At 38.0% G+C, this 20,405-nt stretch overlaps 1 protein-coding gene across 3 annotated transcripts in view; it reads right to left on the bottom strand.

The window, feature by feature from the left end:
* Positions 1-20,405, bottom strand: part of GABBR2 (gamma-aminobutyric acid type B receptor subunit 2) — a 445,208-nt gene that overhangs the window by 149,975 nt on the left and 274,828 nt on the right. For all 3 annotated transcript variants that reach the window (XM_061449004.1, XM_061449005.1, XM_061449006.1), the window contains 3 exons: positions 5,981-6,061; positions 3,589-3,739; positions 3,000-3,132 (listed from right to left, as the gene is read on the bottom strand). In XM_061449004.1, the coding sequence (XP_061304988.1) occupies positions 3,000-3,132; positions 3,589-3,739; positions 5,981-6,061 (365 nt within the window). The remainder of the gene's footprint in view (positions 1-2,999; positions 3,133-3,588; positions 3,740-5,980; positions 6,062-20,405) is intronic.

The raw sequence follows: 20,405 nt of genomic DNA on the forward strand, positions 1-20,405 counted from the left end.
TGACAGCTTTTTAGTTTTGTTTCTGCTTTCAAAAGCTAAATCAAAATTTTTATTTCCACAAAAAAATAAAAATAAAAATGTCTCCCTTCATTTTCATGACTCTTCTCTGTGCCTGAGATGTAGCTGTTATATGTTTTTGGCTCAGTTGCTTTTTATGATCACTCTCCATTGTAGCTGCTTCTTTTAAAAACTAAGCCAGTCTTGCATAAAAAGGGAATTTTAAACTAATCTCTAATATGGGTAGAATGGGCAATCAAAATAATGCATTTTCAGGGAAATGGATGATCAAGACAGATTTGTACCGCCCTCGTCCTATAAGAACTGGTATCTGTAAGTAGTCCTTATGAAACCACTAAGTATGTTGCCGAAATGGAAATACAAATGTTCATGATATGAAGCCAAATGTATATGCTGCACCCAGCACTTAGTGGATTTTTTGTGGGAGAAAGGAGAAGAGACAGAAGAATTACTAAACAAAAAAGTGGGTTTGTCTCCCATATTTACGAATTCTCCAGCAATACCTCAGAGTTTTCTACATACAAGGAAAGTGCATTGCCACAGTTAATGGTGGTCATATAAATGATTTCTAAGAGAAGCATAAGCTACCCCACTGAAAAAAGTATAATTGGAGGAAGAAATTTTACAAGAATTGTTTCAATAAACAGGAGGTTAGAATAGAATTCCCTGGTAGGTTGATTCTGAAGGGTTTCTTGCATTTATAAGTGTAATACTAATCACTGACAGAACTGGGATTCATAAAATAAATCAGCAGCCCGGCACGAAAAAGCACAATCAGAAATGCTTCTGTACTGGACTGAAAAACCTAGAAAACCAAGACTGGGGAAAAATCTCACAGGCTCTGCTCTGTTTAACATAGTGAATTATAACATTTCACTATGTTAAAATAATAAAAAAAAAATCTTCTTTAAGGCATATGACAATACTTCTTAATCAAAGTTTGGCTTTAAGAACACAGTATTCTGCCCTACTCCTTTCTTTATTGGTCAGTTAAGTAGTTAGCATACTTGAGCGCCCGTTCAGATATTTCTCTTTCTGGCAGACAGAAAAACAGACTTAACATAATGTGACAGATACAAATTAAAGAAACAAAAAAAAAAAAAAAGGAAGAGATATGTAAGATCAGACAGACCTCACTTAAATTTTGATGTATTTAGAATATGAGAGTAGCAGTTACATTTTGAGAAGTATATCAGAGAAAAATCAGATAGCAGAAATGTTCTAGCTCAGAGGCACAAGATTTAGGATGATGGCTCATTTTTGAGAGTAAATTCTGAGCTGTTTCACATTTAAAGGATGACATAAATTTAGTTTTATATAGCTAAATCTGGATGGAAACCTGTTCCCTAAAACAGCTCCATGATAGGTACCTCTGGTTCCCACTTTCTTTCCTTCTGTTCCACAGTGCTTGGCTGCTTCAAGAGGAGGGTTGTAGGATAGTCATACAGTGGCCTATATCCTGACAGTGAAGTCAGGAGCTCTGAATACAAGACCCTAAAGGCTGAGTAGACACCAGGAGCTAAAATTTGCACCTCCTGCCATTATATTCTTCTACAATGGAAAGCCAGAAAAGGATGGAGATTGACGCCAAAACTGGTTTCCTGATGGCACTTCTGCTCCATTAGAAACTGTTTTACAAAAAAGGCCATAATTGCTGGATAAAAAATGGATGCTGGCATCTTCCGCTTCCTATTGTTCCTTATGTATTCAGGCAGACATATACTAGTTTGGGAGAGGTGAACAGGATCACCCTTTTGAAGTCCTTGAGGCATCTCTTTCTTCTAGCTCTACAGAGAATTTGTGCTCTAGCTGTAGGAAGACTGGGTATTTTCTCCTTCTTTCTTTTGCTGCTAACACTTAGGTGTCTAAAATACAGCTGTGTCCAGGCCTAAATAAGGAAGCTAAGACTTTGCACAGAAAATCTTATAAGTTCACCTATACTATATCTTCTAGTGTATATTAGCATATACTAAAATATTCTCCAGTGTTTTGAAACGGTATAACTGAACAAGTCACATGGTACTTCACTTCTATATTGGCTCTAGTCAGTATGAAGAATTTTAGTTGAAATACTGAGATGTGTCTGCACCACCTCAGTTTAGGCGTAGAACTTTCACACTTTAAATTATTCTCTGGAAGTAAAGTTTCCCTTTCTCTAATGCCATCATCAGAAATTCAGGCTCCTTAAAAAAAAGGTGCATGTGAAGTGCAACTTTCTAGAGACTTGAATTTGATCCTTGTTACTCAAGGTACTTCTGAGTCAATGGGCCAAACACAGAATTTTTTGAGGAGAAAATATTTGATACATTCAAATGATGATTGTATTGGCTTTGGAAGGAATATCCTTGCAGTGAAGTTCTTTTCTTTTCTTTGCAATGGCCTCTGTAAGCCAAGTTACTTATTACAGCAAGCTATTAAGACAAGTGTCCTGGGTTCAGCAGAACCCAGGACAACAAGCTTCTAGGTGTACATGTTTAATTTGGTTTCAGAATAGCTTGTTTGGATTTAACTAGAATATATTTTACATGCATCTATGCTTGTGTGAGTGTATAGTGTAGCCTAGAAATAGCAGAAGTCTTTGGAGACTCAGCCAAAAAGACTCAGACAAGCAGCTGTCACAAAGTCTAAAGTAATATGGAGTCCATAAAGAAAATGTAAAGGCTTCACAGATATCATTACTTATCACAACCTTTAACAAATAATCTTCATATGTAAAATTTCAAACCAAGAACCTACATCTACTCTTTCAGTCTGAGGCCAAATCTCAATGCACTTGAAGATTTCAATAATAATAATAGTAATAGTACTAATACAGCTTTGTGCATGTTTCAGAATTTGGACCCAAAAAATGTCTCAAGGAAGAGCTAAGAGAATCAGTGATTAAACAGAATGAGATGCCCAACTAATACACATTTCTATTTGCATTTCTTTCAGAGCTTCCTGCAAGACTATCTTCAACTAGAATATATGGAATTACTTACTGTGCAAAGTGTCTCAAATGTCTTTTCGGAGACAAAGGATCCATCAAGACCAAAAAGAAAAATAGATGCATAAGAAAGCATCCCTCCAAGGATAATAAGGTTGTTCATGTAGGGACTGGACATCTTTATTAGTCTATGGACAAAAGGTGATAGTGCATTAAAGAGGAAAAGATTACTATTAGGCTAATAAAACAATAAAGAAGAGATTTTTGTAACCAGGCAAACAGATAACCCTTCTGCAGAACTCTATGAAATCTATAGGCATGCACTATAAAACTGTTTGCAGTTTTAGAAAGTCTAGTACTGCTTCAGGTTTTTGAAGATTTTGTAAAAAGACCTCCTATTTAACTGATGTATTAGTTATGGTTAATGTGACTAGCAGACAGTCAAACATAAATTACAATAAATCCACTTTCCAGGTAGTACAAAAGAATTTGTCTTAACACATAGGCAATCTGTTTCAATGTTAATATGTTGCACAGTGATTTCAATTAAACAGTTCTAAAATATCATCTTTCTACATCTTTCCTTATATACATGGCATTTAAATACAAAAGAAGTAGTGATACAAGTAACATGAGTGTCTTACTTCTGATTTCTGTTTTTGATGTTAAAGAACAAGAAAGCACTGGCCATGATCATTCCTAGGATGGTGAGGGCAGAGAGTATGCTGTAGAGAGGCAGGGAGATCTTGCGTAGCTCCTCCTGTATAATTGTTTTGTCCTTTGGAGGCTCAAGTCCTAGAATTACAGTAAGAAAAAAGGCTAAAGCTCAGCCAGATGTAGAATTTCTCTAAGAAAATTTTCCTCTCAAGTACAATACCATGATCTGCTAGATTTGGCAACTGTGAGTCATATCAGGAGCTGACTAAATCACTGACTTTGACAGACATGTGTTAGTCACATTGATTGACAAGAAAGTTTGTGGTACTGGAGCAGGTGAACAACTTTGGAAGAAAAAAGACAGCAATACCTTGATGCAGAGCCCCATAAAATATATTCTAACCATCCCCATTTTAAAGTGTAAATAAGAACTGAAATTCATACTATGACTTTAAAGTTTACCAGGAGGTTATGCTTTCCTGAAACAAGTGACAAAGCATTGAGTAGAAAACAGAGAGTATTGTTTCTCTGCATAGTGTCAATATTACAAGGGCAAATCCAAACAACCTGTCTAGATACCTACCACAGCTGTAGGCAAGCCTTGGGGTGGCATCACTGGGACAGGGACCGACAGACCTGGGGGGCTGAAATAGGGTCCCAAGCTGTGGCCAGGGAAGGGGAAAGCCCAGGACAGGGGGAGACAGGGCTGTTGGTGCCCTTAGGACTTTACAGAGTAAAATAATATAGAAAAATGGATAGCAAAGGTTTTATAGGGACAGATCCACTTTGCAAATCCCTGCAGATGTGGACTTGGATGTCTCAAGTTAGAAACTATGTTTAAAGCCATGTTCTTGATTGACAGTCTGGTCCCACTAATTAAAGGCTTCTCAGTTTAATGACAATTAGTTTCTGATGATTGCAATAAAGCTCTGCATCCCCTAGTTCCCACACTCCATTTTATCTGCTTACTCATTTTTTCCTTGGTACAGGGGAATGGCAAAAGGCCTTTTGCATCACTGTTTTCCTTCAGAAGGAAATTTGTGTGCCCTACAACTCATAAGCCTATTCTTTCACATCAGACTTCCATGGGGCTGCAAGAATGACCACCCAGGGCCAAGAAGCTTCTTATCACAAAATGGGTACACAGGCAGAAAGAGCTCTGTTGACCAAATGATCGCAGAATTGTACATAACTGACTAGCATCTGCCAGCACTAAATTTTATGTCTACTCTTCTGGTTTTCACCTAGAAGAGCATTCAAAGGTTTACACAATGAAGTATGTTTATCCATATAAGTTAAGCTGAAACAATTCAGGAAATGGAAACTTGTTATCCTTTGGTCTTTACACCCAACATTTTCTGCAGAAAAAAATCCTTTTCCCCCCTTTTCCCTTTCCCACCACAGAGCATGCATTCACAGGGCAGATGGACAAGCAGTCACAGTTAAGATCACTTCAGTGAAATTCCAGTCATGCTCATGTGGACCCTGGGTGCTGGGACACTGGAAGCAAGTGTAGCAGAGCATAGGGTACAGAAGCTTGATACTCATCCATTACTCCCAGGGGTAACCACACAGATCTCCCAAAGCTGACTTTTCTTTCTGCTACTCAATTGCACCATAGCAGAACTTCAGATTAAATCTTAATTATTAGCTTTAAAAATAATATATACGCCTATATTCAACAGGAAAGACGTTTAAAAATAATTTCAGCTGAAGTCTGGCTGACATGATCATAGTTTCAGAAAGTCGTGGTTATGCCCACACTTTAACTGCTATGAGGGCAGAGTAAGTCCTCACGCTAACTTTGGAGCAGGATGGGATAAAAACTGGTAAGAAGGTAAAACAGCACAGCCCATATGTCTGCCAGGGACCTTGAGAATGCTTCTGGGCTCAACACCCTCTGGTCCTGTTTCACACAGGCCATCTTAAAGCTATCTTTGGTATTTGGAAACCTGTTTTCTAACTGCTTAACAAACACTTCCCAGAGAAAAACAGACACCTTCTTCTTGTTTGTGTAAACACAGCACACAAGAACAACCCTCAGGTGTGATGAACTGGGGGACTGGGAAAGGGGGATGAAATCAGAACGTTATTCATTGGTGTAGATGAAGAAAAGCATTTGTATACATATATAAATTTGAATTTGTCTTAGTCATTGGAATGAAAACCAAGTATACAATACCAAAATGTTGCAATTTTCTGTTCAGAATTCTCCCTTTTTTTTTTTAAATCGCAGCTCCATTCCCTTTCACTTTATACAGCGTCATACCTTTTTGATATTAAAAATCCTAAGCCATTTCTTTACACAGCACACAGTCTTATAAACTACATACAGTTATCCATGCCAACCCTGTACCTCTTTCCAGTTTTCTCTCCTACCTTGGAACCTGATGCTGTTGTTGATTATTTCCAGTGTGTCAGCCACAGCATTGTACTCTCCCACCTTCACTTCCTTTCTTTCTGCAGAGAAACAAACAAGAGCGATTGTTTATGGCAGTTCACATATTCTCAATTATTCAACTGATTTTGCCTTCTTTTTTGACAGTACGTCAAGAAAACTGCAGGAGTTATTAAAGCAGAATGCCAGACAGCTGATATCATTAAAAGAAATATTTTCTTTGAAGAAATGCAAAGTATTTCTGAGAACTCATTTACATACTCAGGGAATTGTGATATTGGGCACAGACATCTCCAGCTTAAAGATCACATGCCTACTTACTGCCTCACACCATGCAGGACATTTTGCTGGGAGAAAAGACATAGCTAAATCAGACATTCTGTCTCATTTAAACCACTGGGACATCTTTCTTAGTGACGTATTTCCCAGGGGAGTCATAGTGGCAGGCTCCAGTCAGTACAGAGTAGACAGGCTCGTTAATACATATGCTGGGAACCTAATCTTTTATGCTGATTAGGAATTAGCAACTCATTACTACCCTGACTGCAAAACTTACTATGTTATATAATTAAAACCAATGTGCACTTGAGCTAAAATCTCACTGTTACTCTCATCTGCTATTTTAGGACTATTGTCACATAGATGGCCTTCCTGTACCTAATGGAGTAGAGTAATGCAGATATAGGAACTTAATTGGTTTGGCTGCTGCCTTTGCCACTATAGCTGAAACTCCAGCACACTTTGTCCCACCCTCGGAAACATCTGGCATCAATTAATTTCTGATATTTCTCTTCGGGTTTTGGTGTGGCTTAGAAGTGCAAGAAGTTAATAACATATCACTTCTACACTAAAAGTTTTGCATTTTGATCAGAGATTTATAAATCACAGGCATATCACCTAAAGTTTTGTTTGATGAGCTGTCTCAGCAGAGCCAAAAAATTTCTGTTCAGGCCTCTGTGTCTGGGCATTCACAACCTGATTTAGACTTAAATTTTGAGCTCATGACCCCATTTGTGACACTGATTTTGGTAGCTGATGATCTTGAACTAGCTGGCAAATTTGAAAAGACTGTATTTCACCCAACAGTTCCGTCTTAACCTTTTCTCCTTTCTTGCTCAAAGTGATCATGCTCATTCAGCTCTGCTGAATGGAGCAGCTACCTCCATTTTAGTAAAACCTACAGGCTGATAAATACTAATCTGAGAACTCACAGGAGGCAAAACTTTTCCTCACATAAACCACACATCTTATTGTTAAAATTGTTTATGCAGAAAAAACAGTTCTGCATAGAGGGGGCAGAGATAGCTAGGCATTTGGTGTACCCCTGTGAAAAGATGGAGTCTGCAGTTCTAAAACCTGATTTGTCTTTCACATGAGCATCATCCATCTGTGGGGCCTTAAAACCAGTTTGGAATAAAATCGCAATCCCCTGGTCTGTAGAAAGTTTCACAAAGCGTGTTCACATACATACTCTTAGAAATAAATGTCACAGGCCAAAAATCCTCTGTGAAATAATTAAAGGAATAAATGCTTCACAGTCTTAAACAATAAAATCTTCCCAGAACTCATCTAAAAACTAAAATCATTACTGCTAAAAACTGGACCAATTCACTTCCATCTGTATTTGTAGCACGACAGCTATTACCTGTAGTTCTAAAACATCACGACCTACAGAGAAGAGAGACCAACATACATTTTGCACATTAGATGCCAGATTGTCCACAGCATCTACTTATAACCAAACTGGGAGGACATGCACCTTGGTATTGGTCTAGCCATAACTTTACAGCAACAGGCCAAAATCTGATAGCTCTGATGGACAAAGAAGAGAAAAGGGCAATTGCTCCAAAAACATTTCTGTATGGAATACTTACTGAGAGTAGAAACACATAATATGTGTGGAAGCATGAACAAAGAGAATCTGTGATATGTTTAAAGTCCTGCAATTGAGAAATTTTTCTTGTGATTGCTTCATGTGACATACAACATCATTCCTTTTCAAAATTTATAAATTCTTACATGGCTTCCATTACAGTTGAGGTAACATTGAGAATGTGCCTATGACGGTCAGGGGCTGGAGCACCTTCTGTATGAAGACAGGCTGAGAAAGTTGGGGCTGTTCAGCCTGGAGAAGAGAAGGCTGTGTGGAGACCTCATAGCAGCCTTCCAGTATCTGAAGGGGGCCTATAGGGATGCTGGGGAGGGACTCTTCATTAGGGAGTGTAGTGGTAGGACAAGGGGTAACAAGTTAAAACTTAAAGAGGGGAAGTTTAGATTGGATATAAGGAAGAAGCTCTTTACTGTGAGGGTGGTGAGGCACTGGAATGGGCTGCCCAAGGAAGTTGCGAGTGCTCTATGCCTGGTGGTGTTCAAGGCCAGGTTGGACAGAGCCTTGGGTGAGATGGTTTAGTGTGAGGTGTCCCTGCCCTTGGCAGGGGGGTTGGAACTTGATGATCTTAAGGTCCTTTCCAACCCAAACCGTTCTATGATTCTATGGTAACTGCATTGTAGTGCAGTATACATAAGGTAGCCTACAGCTAGCCAGCCCGGGTGCCGGGAGCTAGCCCTTGTAGGAATGGAGCTTTGTAGAGCTATTTGGAGAAACAAACTTTGTAGAGCTACTTGGAGAAACAAACTTTGACAGACTGAACTTAAGAGCAAGAGTTATTTGGACTCTGAAACTTTAGAGTGTGGGAAAAAAAGCATTTAGTACCTAGGAACCACATGATCAATGTCTCATCCCTTACAAATGGGAAAGGACAGTTCACAGAGCACATACCAATGTTTATTAAAGTCAAGAAAAGCAATAAAGATATTTGATATTTTAAAGATATTTGATATTTTAAAGTAGTTACAGTGATAGAAAGTAGTCATTGAGGGAAATAAATCATATTTTTATACAGCAGAAGGATATATTATCTATACAGGGGTTTTGAGAGGGAGACATAAATAGTCTTTGTGCTCATAGGAGGAAGTAGAACTCCTTCAAATAAACACACCAATAAAATGCTTTGCACGATATTCAGAATATGATGTTCCTTCTTTCTGTAGAGCTTTCATTATTTTTAATTTATATTTCAATGCTCATGATCAACAGACTGTATTGAAAGCTGCCTGCTCAGGTTAAAATGTGGAAGAAAAAATATGATGGAAAATATATTTTTTTTGTGAAATAATGTTTTTGAATACCATGACAGGGGTGTTGAGATTTTAAAACTTGAATCTGCAGCTGTTCCTTCACACAGGAACAGAAAAGTATGAAAAATAGCCAACCCAGAGAAAACTGGTCCAGAACGATATGACTCAATTTTATGCTTAAAAGAATTACAAACAACTAATCCTTGTTGTTAATTAATTGTCACAGAATATATTACTTATATATATACTTATATATTACTAAAGTCTTCTGCCAAAAAGAAAAAACTAAACTACTTTTAAATATGAATAAAATATTTCCTTCGACATGTTTTATTACAGAATTGACAAAAACATGACAACACACTACAACTTCATTAATTGGGTCACATTTCACAAAGTTAATTCAACAGATGCTTAATTGCGTATCAGGAAGCTACATGTTCTTGTTGAATAAAAGCAAAAGTAATCCTGTAACCGACATCAGCTGAGTAAATCAAACTTACCAAAAAGCACATCAGTATTATGATTGCCAGTATTACTGTTACATACTCACACTGATTTCCATATGAGTCTACCTTAGTTTCAGTTCTGTTCACTACATATGATAATTTCTTTTTCCACTACATTTTTATAAGTGTGCTTATTCACACCTCATGAAGATATTTTCTACTAAAAGATATTTAAGGATGAGAGAAAACACTTGCAATGAGTACAAGATGGGACAGATGGATTTCCCTCATTTCCCTCTGTTTAGACAATACTGGCCAGCTCCTAATGACACTAAGCCTTCACATATATATAAAGCTTCTGATGGAAATTGTACAAATAACCCTAGCAGTGATACAGTTGAGCCAACATAAAAATGCTTATGCCAGTATAATCACTGCACAAGTCCTCGTATGTTTAAAGACACATCTGTCCTATTTGACAGGTTAGCATTCACAAGCTATTGGTAACCCATTGAGAGGTTCAGTCCAGAGAAAGAGTGAAGGGTGCACACACAGAACTAGATGATCTTAAGGTCCTTTCCAACCCTAACTATTCTATGATTTCATGATTATGGTGTCCTGAGGCTTGCTTTTCTCCATTTTACTTTCTGGTCACATTCTCTTTTAAAGAGTGAATGTTTTCTTCAGCACTTTATCGGTCACCCAGCAATCGACACTGAGAGGTCTTAGCTCTTAATTCTCCTTCCTTCTATCACCTACTGTGAAGGGGCCTGAAGAACTAATGCACCACACTGAGCAACAGCAATCCTCTGACCAAGGATATTCAGAGAACAAGTCCAAGCAAAGAAGATGGGGCAAACACAAGTAGTGAAAAATCTAAGCTGGAAACTGCAAATTGATGGCAAATCTGAGAACACTTTCCATATTTCAGTAAGTCCTGTGCAAATTGCCTGAAAAGTCTCTTCTAACCTGTTTTACCTTTGTCTCACTCATTTTGAAAGCTGTTTCACAAAATAACGATCCACCACAATAGCTGGAAATGCTGTTTTAAATGCCCTTACATTGCTGAACAAAACCAAGAGTCATGAGAGGTAATTTTCTTCAGTATAAATAAAGAAACATTTCATGTTGTCGGTCCTGTAGAAACTCTTAGCAAATTAATGTACTCTTAAATGTCATAATATATCCTTGTCAAACAGAATGGGAATCTTTTCAGTTTTCCTTATCACATGTCAGCAATAACCAAAACAAGTTGAAAGTTTCCAATTTAAAAAAAAAAAAAAACAAACAAAAAAATCACAAGAGAAGCTTATAAATAATTAATGATCAAAACCATTTTCATGAATTTCTATCTACTTGTAGGCAACTGTTTCTTTGTTTAAAGACAGAAGTGCTGAGATTAAGAATAGCAGTTCAAATAAGGAAGAAAATGTCAGGTCAGATAGAAGATTATTGCTCAGCAGAAGCTGCCAGAAAAGAAAGAATCAAAGAAGAAAAATATGTTACCTTTGCAAGGATTTGAATTACCTGAGGTTTTTTACCCTTGTAATTAGAGTTAAAAATCTGTTTTGCCCAAAGAAATATTACCTTCAACTCCTGCATAACTACTTCCTTCATCTGAAGATCTGATGTTTTATTTCTGACATCCAGAATTCCAGGGTACACAACATATAGAAAATCCTGATTTATGAAAGCAGTATGTATAGCAAGTGATAATTACTCTTCATAGCCAGCTCTCAAGTCCTATCTTTCATTCATCCATAAATCAAAACCGACAGAGAGGTAAAACCAGCTAAAAGCCAATAAGTGTATGCCAACCTTAGAGTCCGTATAAAAGCTAAGTCTTAACACTGGGCTACTTTCACTACACTAGTAATGGTATTTAGCCAACAAGACATAACAAGCAAGTAGCACATAAAATGTCATTAAGTATCCTGAATTCATAAAAAATCTAGTTGTTTTATAGCCCAAGATTTTTCCAGAAAAATGTTCAAGCATCTGCATTCTTAAAAGCTTATAAAGTTTATTTTACTGATTCTTTATAACCTTTGTTTTTACCTCCCTGATTTTACATGTGTCTCTTATTTTACCTGTCAGACTGGCTTCTACCTCTGCATAGAAATTTAGTAATATAGTTCATGCGGATTAATACCTAAATATCTTGGTTGTTTATCTATTATGCATCAAACAGCTATAAAATGAAATAAAATATTTACTTTGAGTTGAAAACAATTACTTCGTAAAATCTGAATTGCTAACACCATCATTATACCTTTAATTCAGGAAACTGAGAAAGGTATAAACAAATATACAGTAATGAAGGCAGATTATCCATGAAGTATAATGACTGGTGTGATGAAGCAAGTGTAAAGAGCTTACATTAATTTTTCTAAAAAGTTCCTAGTTTTTAGGATGCTTAATCCTTCATAGTCTGAAAAGAAGTTACATATAAGATCACACTTTTGGGGGGTTTAATACTGCTAGCATGAAATCTTAACCAAGAATCATAATCAAACTGCATAACCACTGAAACATATGTCAGTAATATGAATTATGTTCAAATCCCCTAAGGAAGTTAATAGATTAAAAAAAAAATAAAAATCAGATAGGTAGGGTATGATTATATTTTAGGATACATGCATGTGCAATATCGGCAACATCTCAATCCAGCTAAGGGTTTTCTTATGTTATTGTTTGTCCTTTTTTTTTATGAGTAATTAACTTTTCAGAGAACTAAAATCCTCATCATTCTAAGAGTTTATTTGCCGTAAATTACTCATTGAAGTCATCAGTGTCTCAGAGTGTAAGTATACATATGGTGTCTAATACGCGTCTAAATGTAACAGTCTACAAACAAAAATTGGTATTTATTTCACTTATCACTTGGAATCACCTCTTCCTAGCAGAGTCTAAAACCAATGTGCTTTTTTTGATCCAGAATTTACAAGTGGGAAATAGCACTGCCTATGTAAAACTACAGGCAGCCACCACGAGAAGGAATTTTCTCAATTATTAAATAATAACATAACTTTATTAATTGTTGTGTGCCTTTAAGTATCTTTACTGTCATACACTCATCTACTTTCTACAGTGGATGTGGCAGGAAATCAACCTGTGCAGACACAGAGTCTTGGGCTGGCTTCCCGGAAGACCGCCCAGGAGCTTCCCAGGTTTGAAGGAACATCCCGACAGTGACAGGTTTGGATACGGATGCCACTGATGTGTGAAGAAGTCCCCCTGGCAGCAGCCCAGGGCCCAGCAGCAGCTCCATCTGTCAGAGTCCCTCCAGGAAAGGGACAACTGAAGCCCGGACTGCACAGGAGGTGAGGGTGCCAGTGAGAGAGGCTGTGGCAACGTTTGTTGCCTCTTGAGCTTGATTTCAGAGTGCTGAAATGTCAGACTGAGAGGCACAGTTCAAGATATACCATGATACTTCACTAACTCAAACACAAGGGACAGCAAACCAGAGGACGGTAACATATATATTTTGACAATCTATAAGACTTCCAAAGAAACCCAAGATGACAGAGCAGTAGTGTTTCCAGACCTCTTATCCAAGGGGAAATAATGTAATTACTATCTCTCCGGTGCTGAGTGGGATTAGGCACAGTGCGCGCTATAAGGAGAGTCTGGCAAAGGAAAGATCTGAATCATTAGCAAATGGCCAGAAAATGTTGGGTTTGTTTTGTTTGGTTTTTTTTAGTTAACCCAAAAGCTACTCATGAACTAAAGTCAAATTCACCAAGCTATGTTATTTAGGGAAGAAACACCGGGAATAAGACTGCTGTCACTCTCTTCTGACTCACCAGGTTAAAGTCTGTCAGTAGCTGAAAAATGCAAAACACCAAGCCAGCAGCCTAATCTCAGCTTCCATCTGCTGGCTCAGCATTTAAGCTTTCTACACAAAACTGACAGAGTTTGTGACTGGCCACCATCAGGGGACGTCTTGATGGGAAAGACAGTCCTGGGAACCTGGATGACCCTGACTCCAGCCTGGCTACATATGTTTAAATCAGACGGAAGATCAGGGTGATCTTTTCCTTCTCCAGTATGTTTAATATTTTATTTAATTTTATTTTTCTCATGCATGACCAAAAGAAATATTTCACTACATTTACCTTGACACATTGCTTACCTAACTGAAATTTTAAATTCAGTTCAATGTGGAGTATTGCTCAGTTTTTGCAGTTGAGAGGACAAATTAAAAAAACCCAAATCAGTAACTTAGAAAACCTCTTTCCCTAGAGAGGCTTTTCTTGTCAGTGTGGTGATGCACAGCACAACCACTGAGAGCAGCCCCAGTCTGTGGACAGCTCCAGCTGACCCAAGCAGTGCCACCAAGTCTCTGCTGCTGGGATCTTGGCTGCTCAGACATACAGACCAAGCTGCATGATGCAGTACTCCTTCTGAGGATTGGGTGGCCCTTCCTGATTAATTTTATAACCAGAGTTAAATGCATAAAGTGACAGGGATAAAAATGTCCCCTGCCACAGAAGAGGCGTGCTTGGCCAGAGAACAGGAGCAGAGCAGCATGCCAGCTATTGCGCAGACATGACGAAGTGACTGAGTGGCTAATAACAAGGTTATTTTCCCTCTGCTTAGCAAAGCATGCCTGCTTTCTGGTAATCTCACACAACGCAGAGACGAAACAAAGGCTCTATTATAGCACATTTGAATGCATACCTACGATTATATGATTAGGGCCTTCCCTTGCCATCTGTCAGGGTTGTGCTTCCCCTCCCCTGGGAAGGGAGAGCTCAGCACATGCTGAGCAGCTTCACAGCAGCCTGTGCCTGGCCTGCTCCAGCTGAAAGGTCAGAAAACAACATGCTCCGGCTTCTTCCTTGTGTTCTGCATCCTTAAACTTTTCCAGAGTTAAGAGTGCATTACTTAGAGGTTGGAATTTCACAGTTACCATGCCTGAAATGGGAGGAAAGCAGCAGCTGTTGTGCATATTACGAGCGTTGGATCTGAGCTACTCACTATGTCCTTGAATATCTACTCTTGCCATAACGCCAGGTGGCCTGTGAAAACACTGTAGCATGTAAAGAGCTTTGAATATCTTCTTCACTATTCAGGGTCATACACAAAGGCACAATTCCCACTGCCCTCACCCTGAGACACAAAATACGGTAGATGAGGCAGTGTTAAACACATTTATACAAAGCTACAAACTCCATGCTCTTTTCTGTCTTGGAATTTATACAGTGACTGCCAGGGCTTTTTCCTGTACAAAAGAGCCAGGTTTGACTCACACAGGCTGTTTTATTCAGGAAGAACAGTGGAAAGATTACAGAAAAAAAAAAATCAAAGCAACAAAAATCCCACTTGTGCAACAACCTGCATCTGCAAGCGACCCTTTGCAGAAATATAGGAGAGACTATAAAGGCACCCAAGTAGTGATACTCACCTAGATCACTCTCCCAGATTCCACTGCTGAGATGAGCAAGAGAGCTGTCACTCAAAGAGGCACTGAAAGCCACAGACATTGAACCTTTCAAGCTCTAATCATCCCCTGACAATCAGCTCCCCATGCAGAAGCCTGGCTTAGGGGTTAGAGCCACATGGGATCACAGATTGTATTTCCCAGTCCTCAGGGAGGTTTGCTCCCTGTTGGGGTCACTGCTACATTTAGAGACAGCACACCAGGGAATGAGAAAACAAGAAATGTTATACAACCCCAGGATGCCCATTTAACCGAAGAATCGCATGATTCATGGGGTGAGAAAAGTGTGTTCAGGAGTGATACTTTGAGTGTTTTTACAAGTACAAGTGGCTGCTGGGAAATTCCATTTTGGAGTCTGCATTTCTTGCCTGTCTTTTTGACCCCCAAGAGGCTACCTGAGGAGTTCGCAAAGTTTGGGGTACCCACCAGGAGGAGGGGCGCTTGTGAGAATGTAGGCACATATGTGAGGAGCCCAAAGCCTGGGGCACTGGCCGAAGGGTGCAGGTGGTGAGTCTGTTCAGCCTGACATGAAATCTCGGTGTGAAATATCGACAGCTAAAAAAAAATGACTGTGCCCTGCTCAGTTGTCAAAGGCTTTAAGAGACTGATCCAGGACATGAATCGACTCACAGAAGACTGCTGACCTACAACAGAAGTGTTGGGTTTTCGAAAACCAGTGCTTGAAATTTTCTGCCTATCCCAATAGACCCTTACAACGATATTTCTCATTTTATGAATTTCAATTCGACATCCATTTTGTTTAGGTGTATGTGAATTTTATGTCAGGATGAGGAAGCCAAAACAGTTTTGAAACGTAAGATGATACTAACAGGCAAATCAGAATTTAACCCACCCTGATACACATTTCTCATATTGGTAGAGCTTTTTGGCTTCCTTCAGTTAATACCAGTATATTTTATTACGATGCATTCTTATCTTGAACTTCAAAATTTATCACCGCCACTATTTATTTATTTTTCCTTTAAAATTCTAATGGTGTTAAAAATCATAGGAAAAAACTCCCCAATAATATTTGCAAAATAAAGCTCATTCAGGAACTTATTTTGGTTTGGTTAGAATTTTTTTTAGCCTGTAAGCTAATCTTGTATTGAAGAGGAAAGAAACACACTACAATTTGAACTTGTTAAATGTTCCAGAGAAAGACTCTATTTTCCTTATATTTCAGCAAACCTCCACCTGCTTTAAGCTGTTTTGGGTAATCTGTTTGCATTACTAACCCCCTAGAAAAAAAAAACCAGAAAAGAGGTAAAAGCCAACAGTAATCTCTTCTTAGTACTAATTAGGAACAACGTATATTTTACGAAAAGCAAATCAAGTGATGCAGAAGACTGATTAAGATATAAAGAAGAGTTTTGAAGTGATGGTCTCTGCTTTTAACTTTACTGATTTCTTCAAAATTTTCCTAAAATATGGTATGCTTCGTTGTTGTGGTGATTAAATTTAAATTCTTTTATTTCTTCATCAGAGTTTGAATATTTACAGAAAAAACAGGCCTGCATTAAAGGAAAAAAACCTCCCATGGAAAACTAGAGTCATTAAACTATAATTACTCTAAATAATAAAATATTTAATAATTAATATAGAGCTGCTATATAATAAACCTGACAGACAGCTCTAGAATAAAGTTGCCTGGCAAAGCACAGCCAGAGCCAGAGCATGCAAGCATTTATACATAAGCATAGCGTTGTTTCTATACGTAACATTAAATACACTCATCTAAGAGTTTCCAGAATTAAAACAGACACGTCAGGTACCAAGAGAAAACAGTCTGACAAAACATTCGTAGTCTGAAAGAAACTATTTTGCCCAGAAAATTGATAGCAGACAGCAATGATGATTTTAGTTTCTGCATTAAATTGTGTCATGGTTTAAGCCACTTGCAAATTTAGAATACTGGGACCTCCAAGTTCCAGCTCCAGTAATTTTCTTATTCTTAATGCCTTCCTCATCTCAACAGTGCATCTAGCACATCTTGACTTTCTTGGAGGAATGGAGATGCCCTACTCTTCATCCTCGTAGAACCAGGACCAGAAGAGAGAAGGGACAACAAAAAGGCCTGGATTTATGGTCCCTTTTACATGCCACAACACGTGCTAAGACAGGGTTTCCCAGTGCCAAAAGCCCATGCTGCTTAATTCACTTTTTCACTCAACTAGACCATGCTATTCCTCATTTCATCAGTAGCATGTGTAAACATGGGGGAAAAACACAGCTGCTAAACAGAACAGTGCTCATGCGGCATCCTCCTCTGCTCTGGCCTTGCTGCAAGAGGAGTTGCTGGCTCCTTTTCAATCACACCATTCAGAGGAGGACACTGCTGCTTGGCAGTGCCCTTGTTTCCCATGTACAGCATCAACACTAAACTGCAGCTTGCTTTGCTTTGCTCTGCTGAATAATCTCTGGAACATGTCAGTGGATATACACCTAGAAACAGAAGTTCCTCACTTAAATGGAAAATATTCTGTAACTTCCACAGCCTATTCCATTAGATAGACTGTTTCTGCAGATGTTTTTCATACCTCAGCTGCAGAAGATAAGTGTTGCAATTCATGCAACCAGCGTCAAAGTGATTCCCATTTCTGAAGCCGGTATTAAGACTTTCTACTGGACTAGCTATTAACAACACAGTCCTTTCCAGTTCACCCTCTTAATCTCAAAATACTGAATCCCTTCACAACTTTCACACCCCTCCCCTCCACATACATGAAAAATATCATGTTTATAGAGCAATATACCTCAACTATCTCTAACAAGACCAACAAAAATCTTTACCTGTGCCAATATTTTATTGTTTTTCATGGTCTGTTTTTAAATCCCAGCAGGGTTATAGGGCTGAAAAACATTTTAAATGACCAGGAGGAATGAAAGAGAGACCAGAGACCATAAAGAGACCGGAGAGCAGCTAACACATGTACAGCTGCATGACATACACAGCTCAGTGGTCATGTAGGGCAACCACTCTGATCCCAATGACCAGAAGGCACAGGTGGTGGGAGGTGCAGAGAAATGGTGTGAGGACAAGGACACTGCCTTGCCATGCTTCATTACCAAAAGTTATAGCAGCTAATCTTGGAGAGACAAGAGGCCTGTGATCCATGGGGGTCCATGGTCCTGGCCATGTAGATCCATAATCCTTGTATACCTATCATTAAGTCCTTCTCACATGTACAGAGTCTAAGTTCCTCAAAACTAGTCAACCGTTTTGGGCATATCATTATCATTTTTAAGTTTTCCAGAAAAGTTCCAAAGAGTTACAGGTCTTGTCCAACCAGGTTTGGGTCAAAACAAGCAATTCACCAGCAAGAACAGTGCACCTACTCAGCTTGTGATTTTTCTTTATACATCTGTCCTATTGAGTTACTGAATTGGCTTATAAAAATGAAGTAAAGAACAAACAGAATGAACTGATATTGCATTTTTGATAAGGTATAAAATCAGTGTGATTTTCTTAAGCCAGGATGTGATGTTTGCAGGTGTACTGTTTCTATTTCCTTCAGTGGGACTTTCCGTGCCTTAGAACGTTTCTACAGGAAATGCTGTATAACCTGAAAGGTAAGTGCATTCAGCTGAAAGCAGACACTAAATCCATCTTATGATCTAGCTGGCACACTGTCTGTTACCTTCAACAATATTCTTTTTGTGAAACCTGCCCACTTATTTTAGTAGGTCTGGTTTGAAATTGTCCAACTTCCTGCTCCTATTTTCTTAATAAAAGCCTCCTTCTTTACACCTCATCCAAACCTTTCACTAAGCTTAAACACAAAATTACTTGCTATGTGAAACCCAATAATACACTTCTTAATTATCTAATTCCTATTCACTTAAAACAAATGATAATCATATATTCTATACCTTGACCTAGCACAAAGTGTAATTTAATAATCAAGAGAGCACTATACACATAATTTGAAATGGTGAAAAATCCATTTGAAGAATGTTGAATTTCTCTGCTTCTTGCATGAGACATTTTCATAAAGGAATCTGTGTATGACTAATTTAGCTCTATATTGGAAAGAAAACAAGCCTTTTGTAGATAAAGTTGTACAGAATTACTACAATTAATTTTTGCTAACAGTATGCCAGCTCAGATGATATTTCTTTTAAATTATAGAATCATAGAATCATAGAATCGTTAGGGTTGGAAAGGACCTTAAGATCAAAGGTCATTATATTAAGATCAAGGTCATTATATTACTATAGCTTTCATAGCAGTGACAAATAATTTTTAAAGCCAATTTTAAAAGAACTATTCAAATCAAGTTACAAATTTTCTCAGCATTTCAGTGGAAATATCTCATGAATTAACAAAATCAATTTATAGTTCTCATTACTGTATAAATGAATTTTTCTTTTCTTACTAAAAATACTTTTATAAAAATAGTTTTCTTCTACTTTTCTTCAAAAAATAAATTAATCTTGCAACTTTTTTTGAGCAAAACCAAAAAATGCAAAACATAACTTAAAATATTTAGATCTCTTTCCCAGATACTAAAAAGGATTACTAAATTTAGCAAAATTTAGTAAACTTTTACAAATATAAAAAAAAAGTTTCAGAAAAGAAAGATTTTAAATTACATATTTATAGCCAAACATAGTGGGTTGTTTGCTTGTTGTTTTTGGGTTTTGCCTGGTTTGTTTGTTGTTTTCTTTTTTTTTTTTTTTTGCAGAGATGTGATGGTCAAAGTATTCTGTGTTGATAACAAATTTGATAAAAGAGAGAGAGACACAGGAGTCTGTACTCAGGCCACTAGGTACCAAACTGGCTTACCACACTGAACAGCAGGTATCACAAGGGGGCACGTCAGCCAGCAAGACCTCTCAGAAATGTATGAGAACACCTAGCTTGTCCTGAGGTACTAGGGCTTAGATGTGCTACATTTTAGTGTGAGTCTAGAGCAGATGAATGTTTGTGTAAATATGGGCATGCAGGGAATTAAAGACCAAGCAAATGTCTGAGGAACTGCTCTGAAGATCTACGTTCTCAATCCCATGTAGCAGGGTAAAACAATTAAAGCCTCTTTCAATGGACTCCAGTTCATTGAAAATCAGTCTCTTTCAATAGCACTCAGTTACTGAATAAAACAAATTTATCATCTGAATTTAGAAGATCATTTTCACCTGACAAGCACAGTCAATTTCTGCATGTGTCAAAACTAAACCCATCCAAAACCAAATTCAAAATGACATGTGATTAGCTGTACAGGCACTTTTGCAAACACTGAATTCTAAGCACACCTTTTGCATTAGTTCTCCTCTGAGGAGGCATGGCAGCAGACTCTCACATGCCTGGTATATCTGTGCATTTCAAGGAAATAAGGATTGGATTTCATATGCCTCAATAACGTAATTTCT

Source organism: Pezoporus flaviventris, unplaced genomic scaffold (assembly GCF_033815535.1).
Source record: "Pezoporus flaviventris isolate CSIRO_AGI_PZ_B2104156 unplaced genomic scaffold, CSIRO_AGI_Pfla_v1 ptg000007l, whole genome shotgun sequence".
NCBI lineage: Eukaryota > Metazoa > Chordata > Aves > Psittaciformes > Psittacidae > Pezoporus > Pezoporus flaviventris.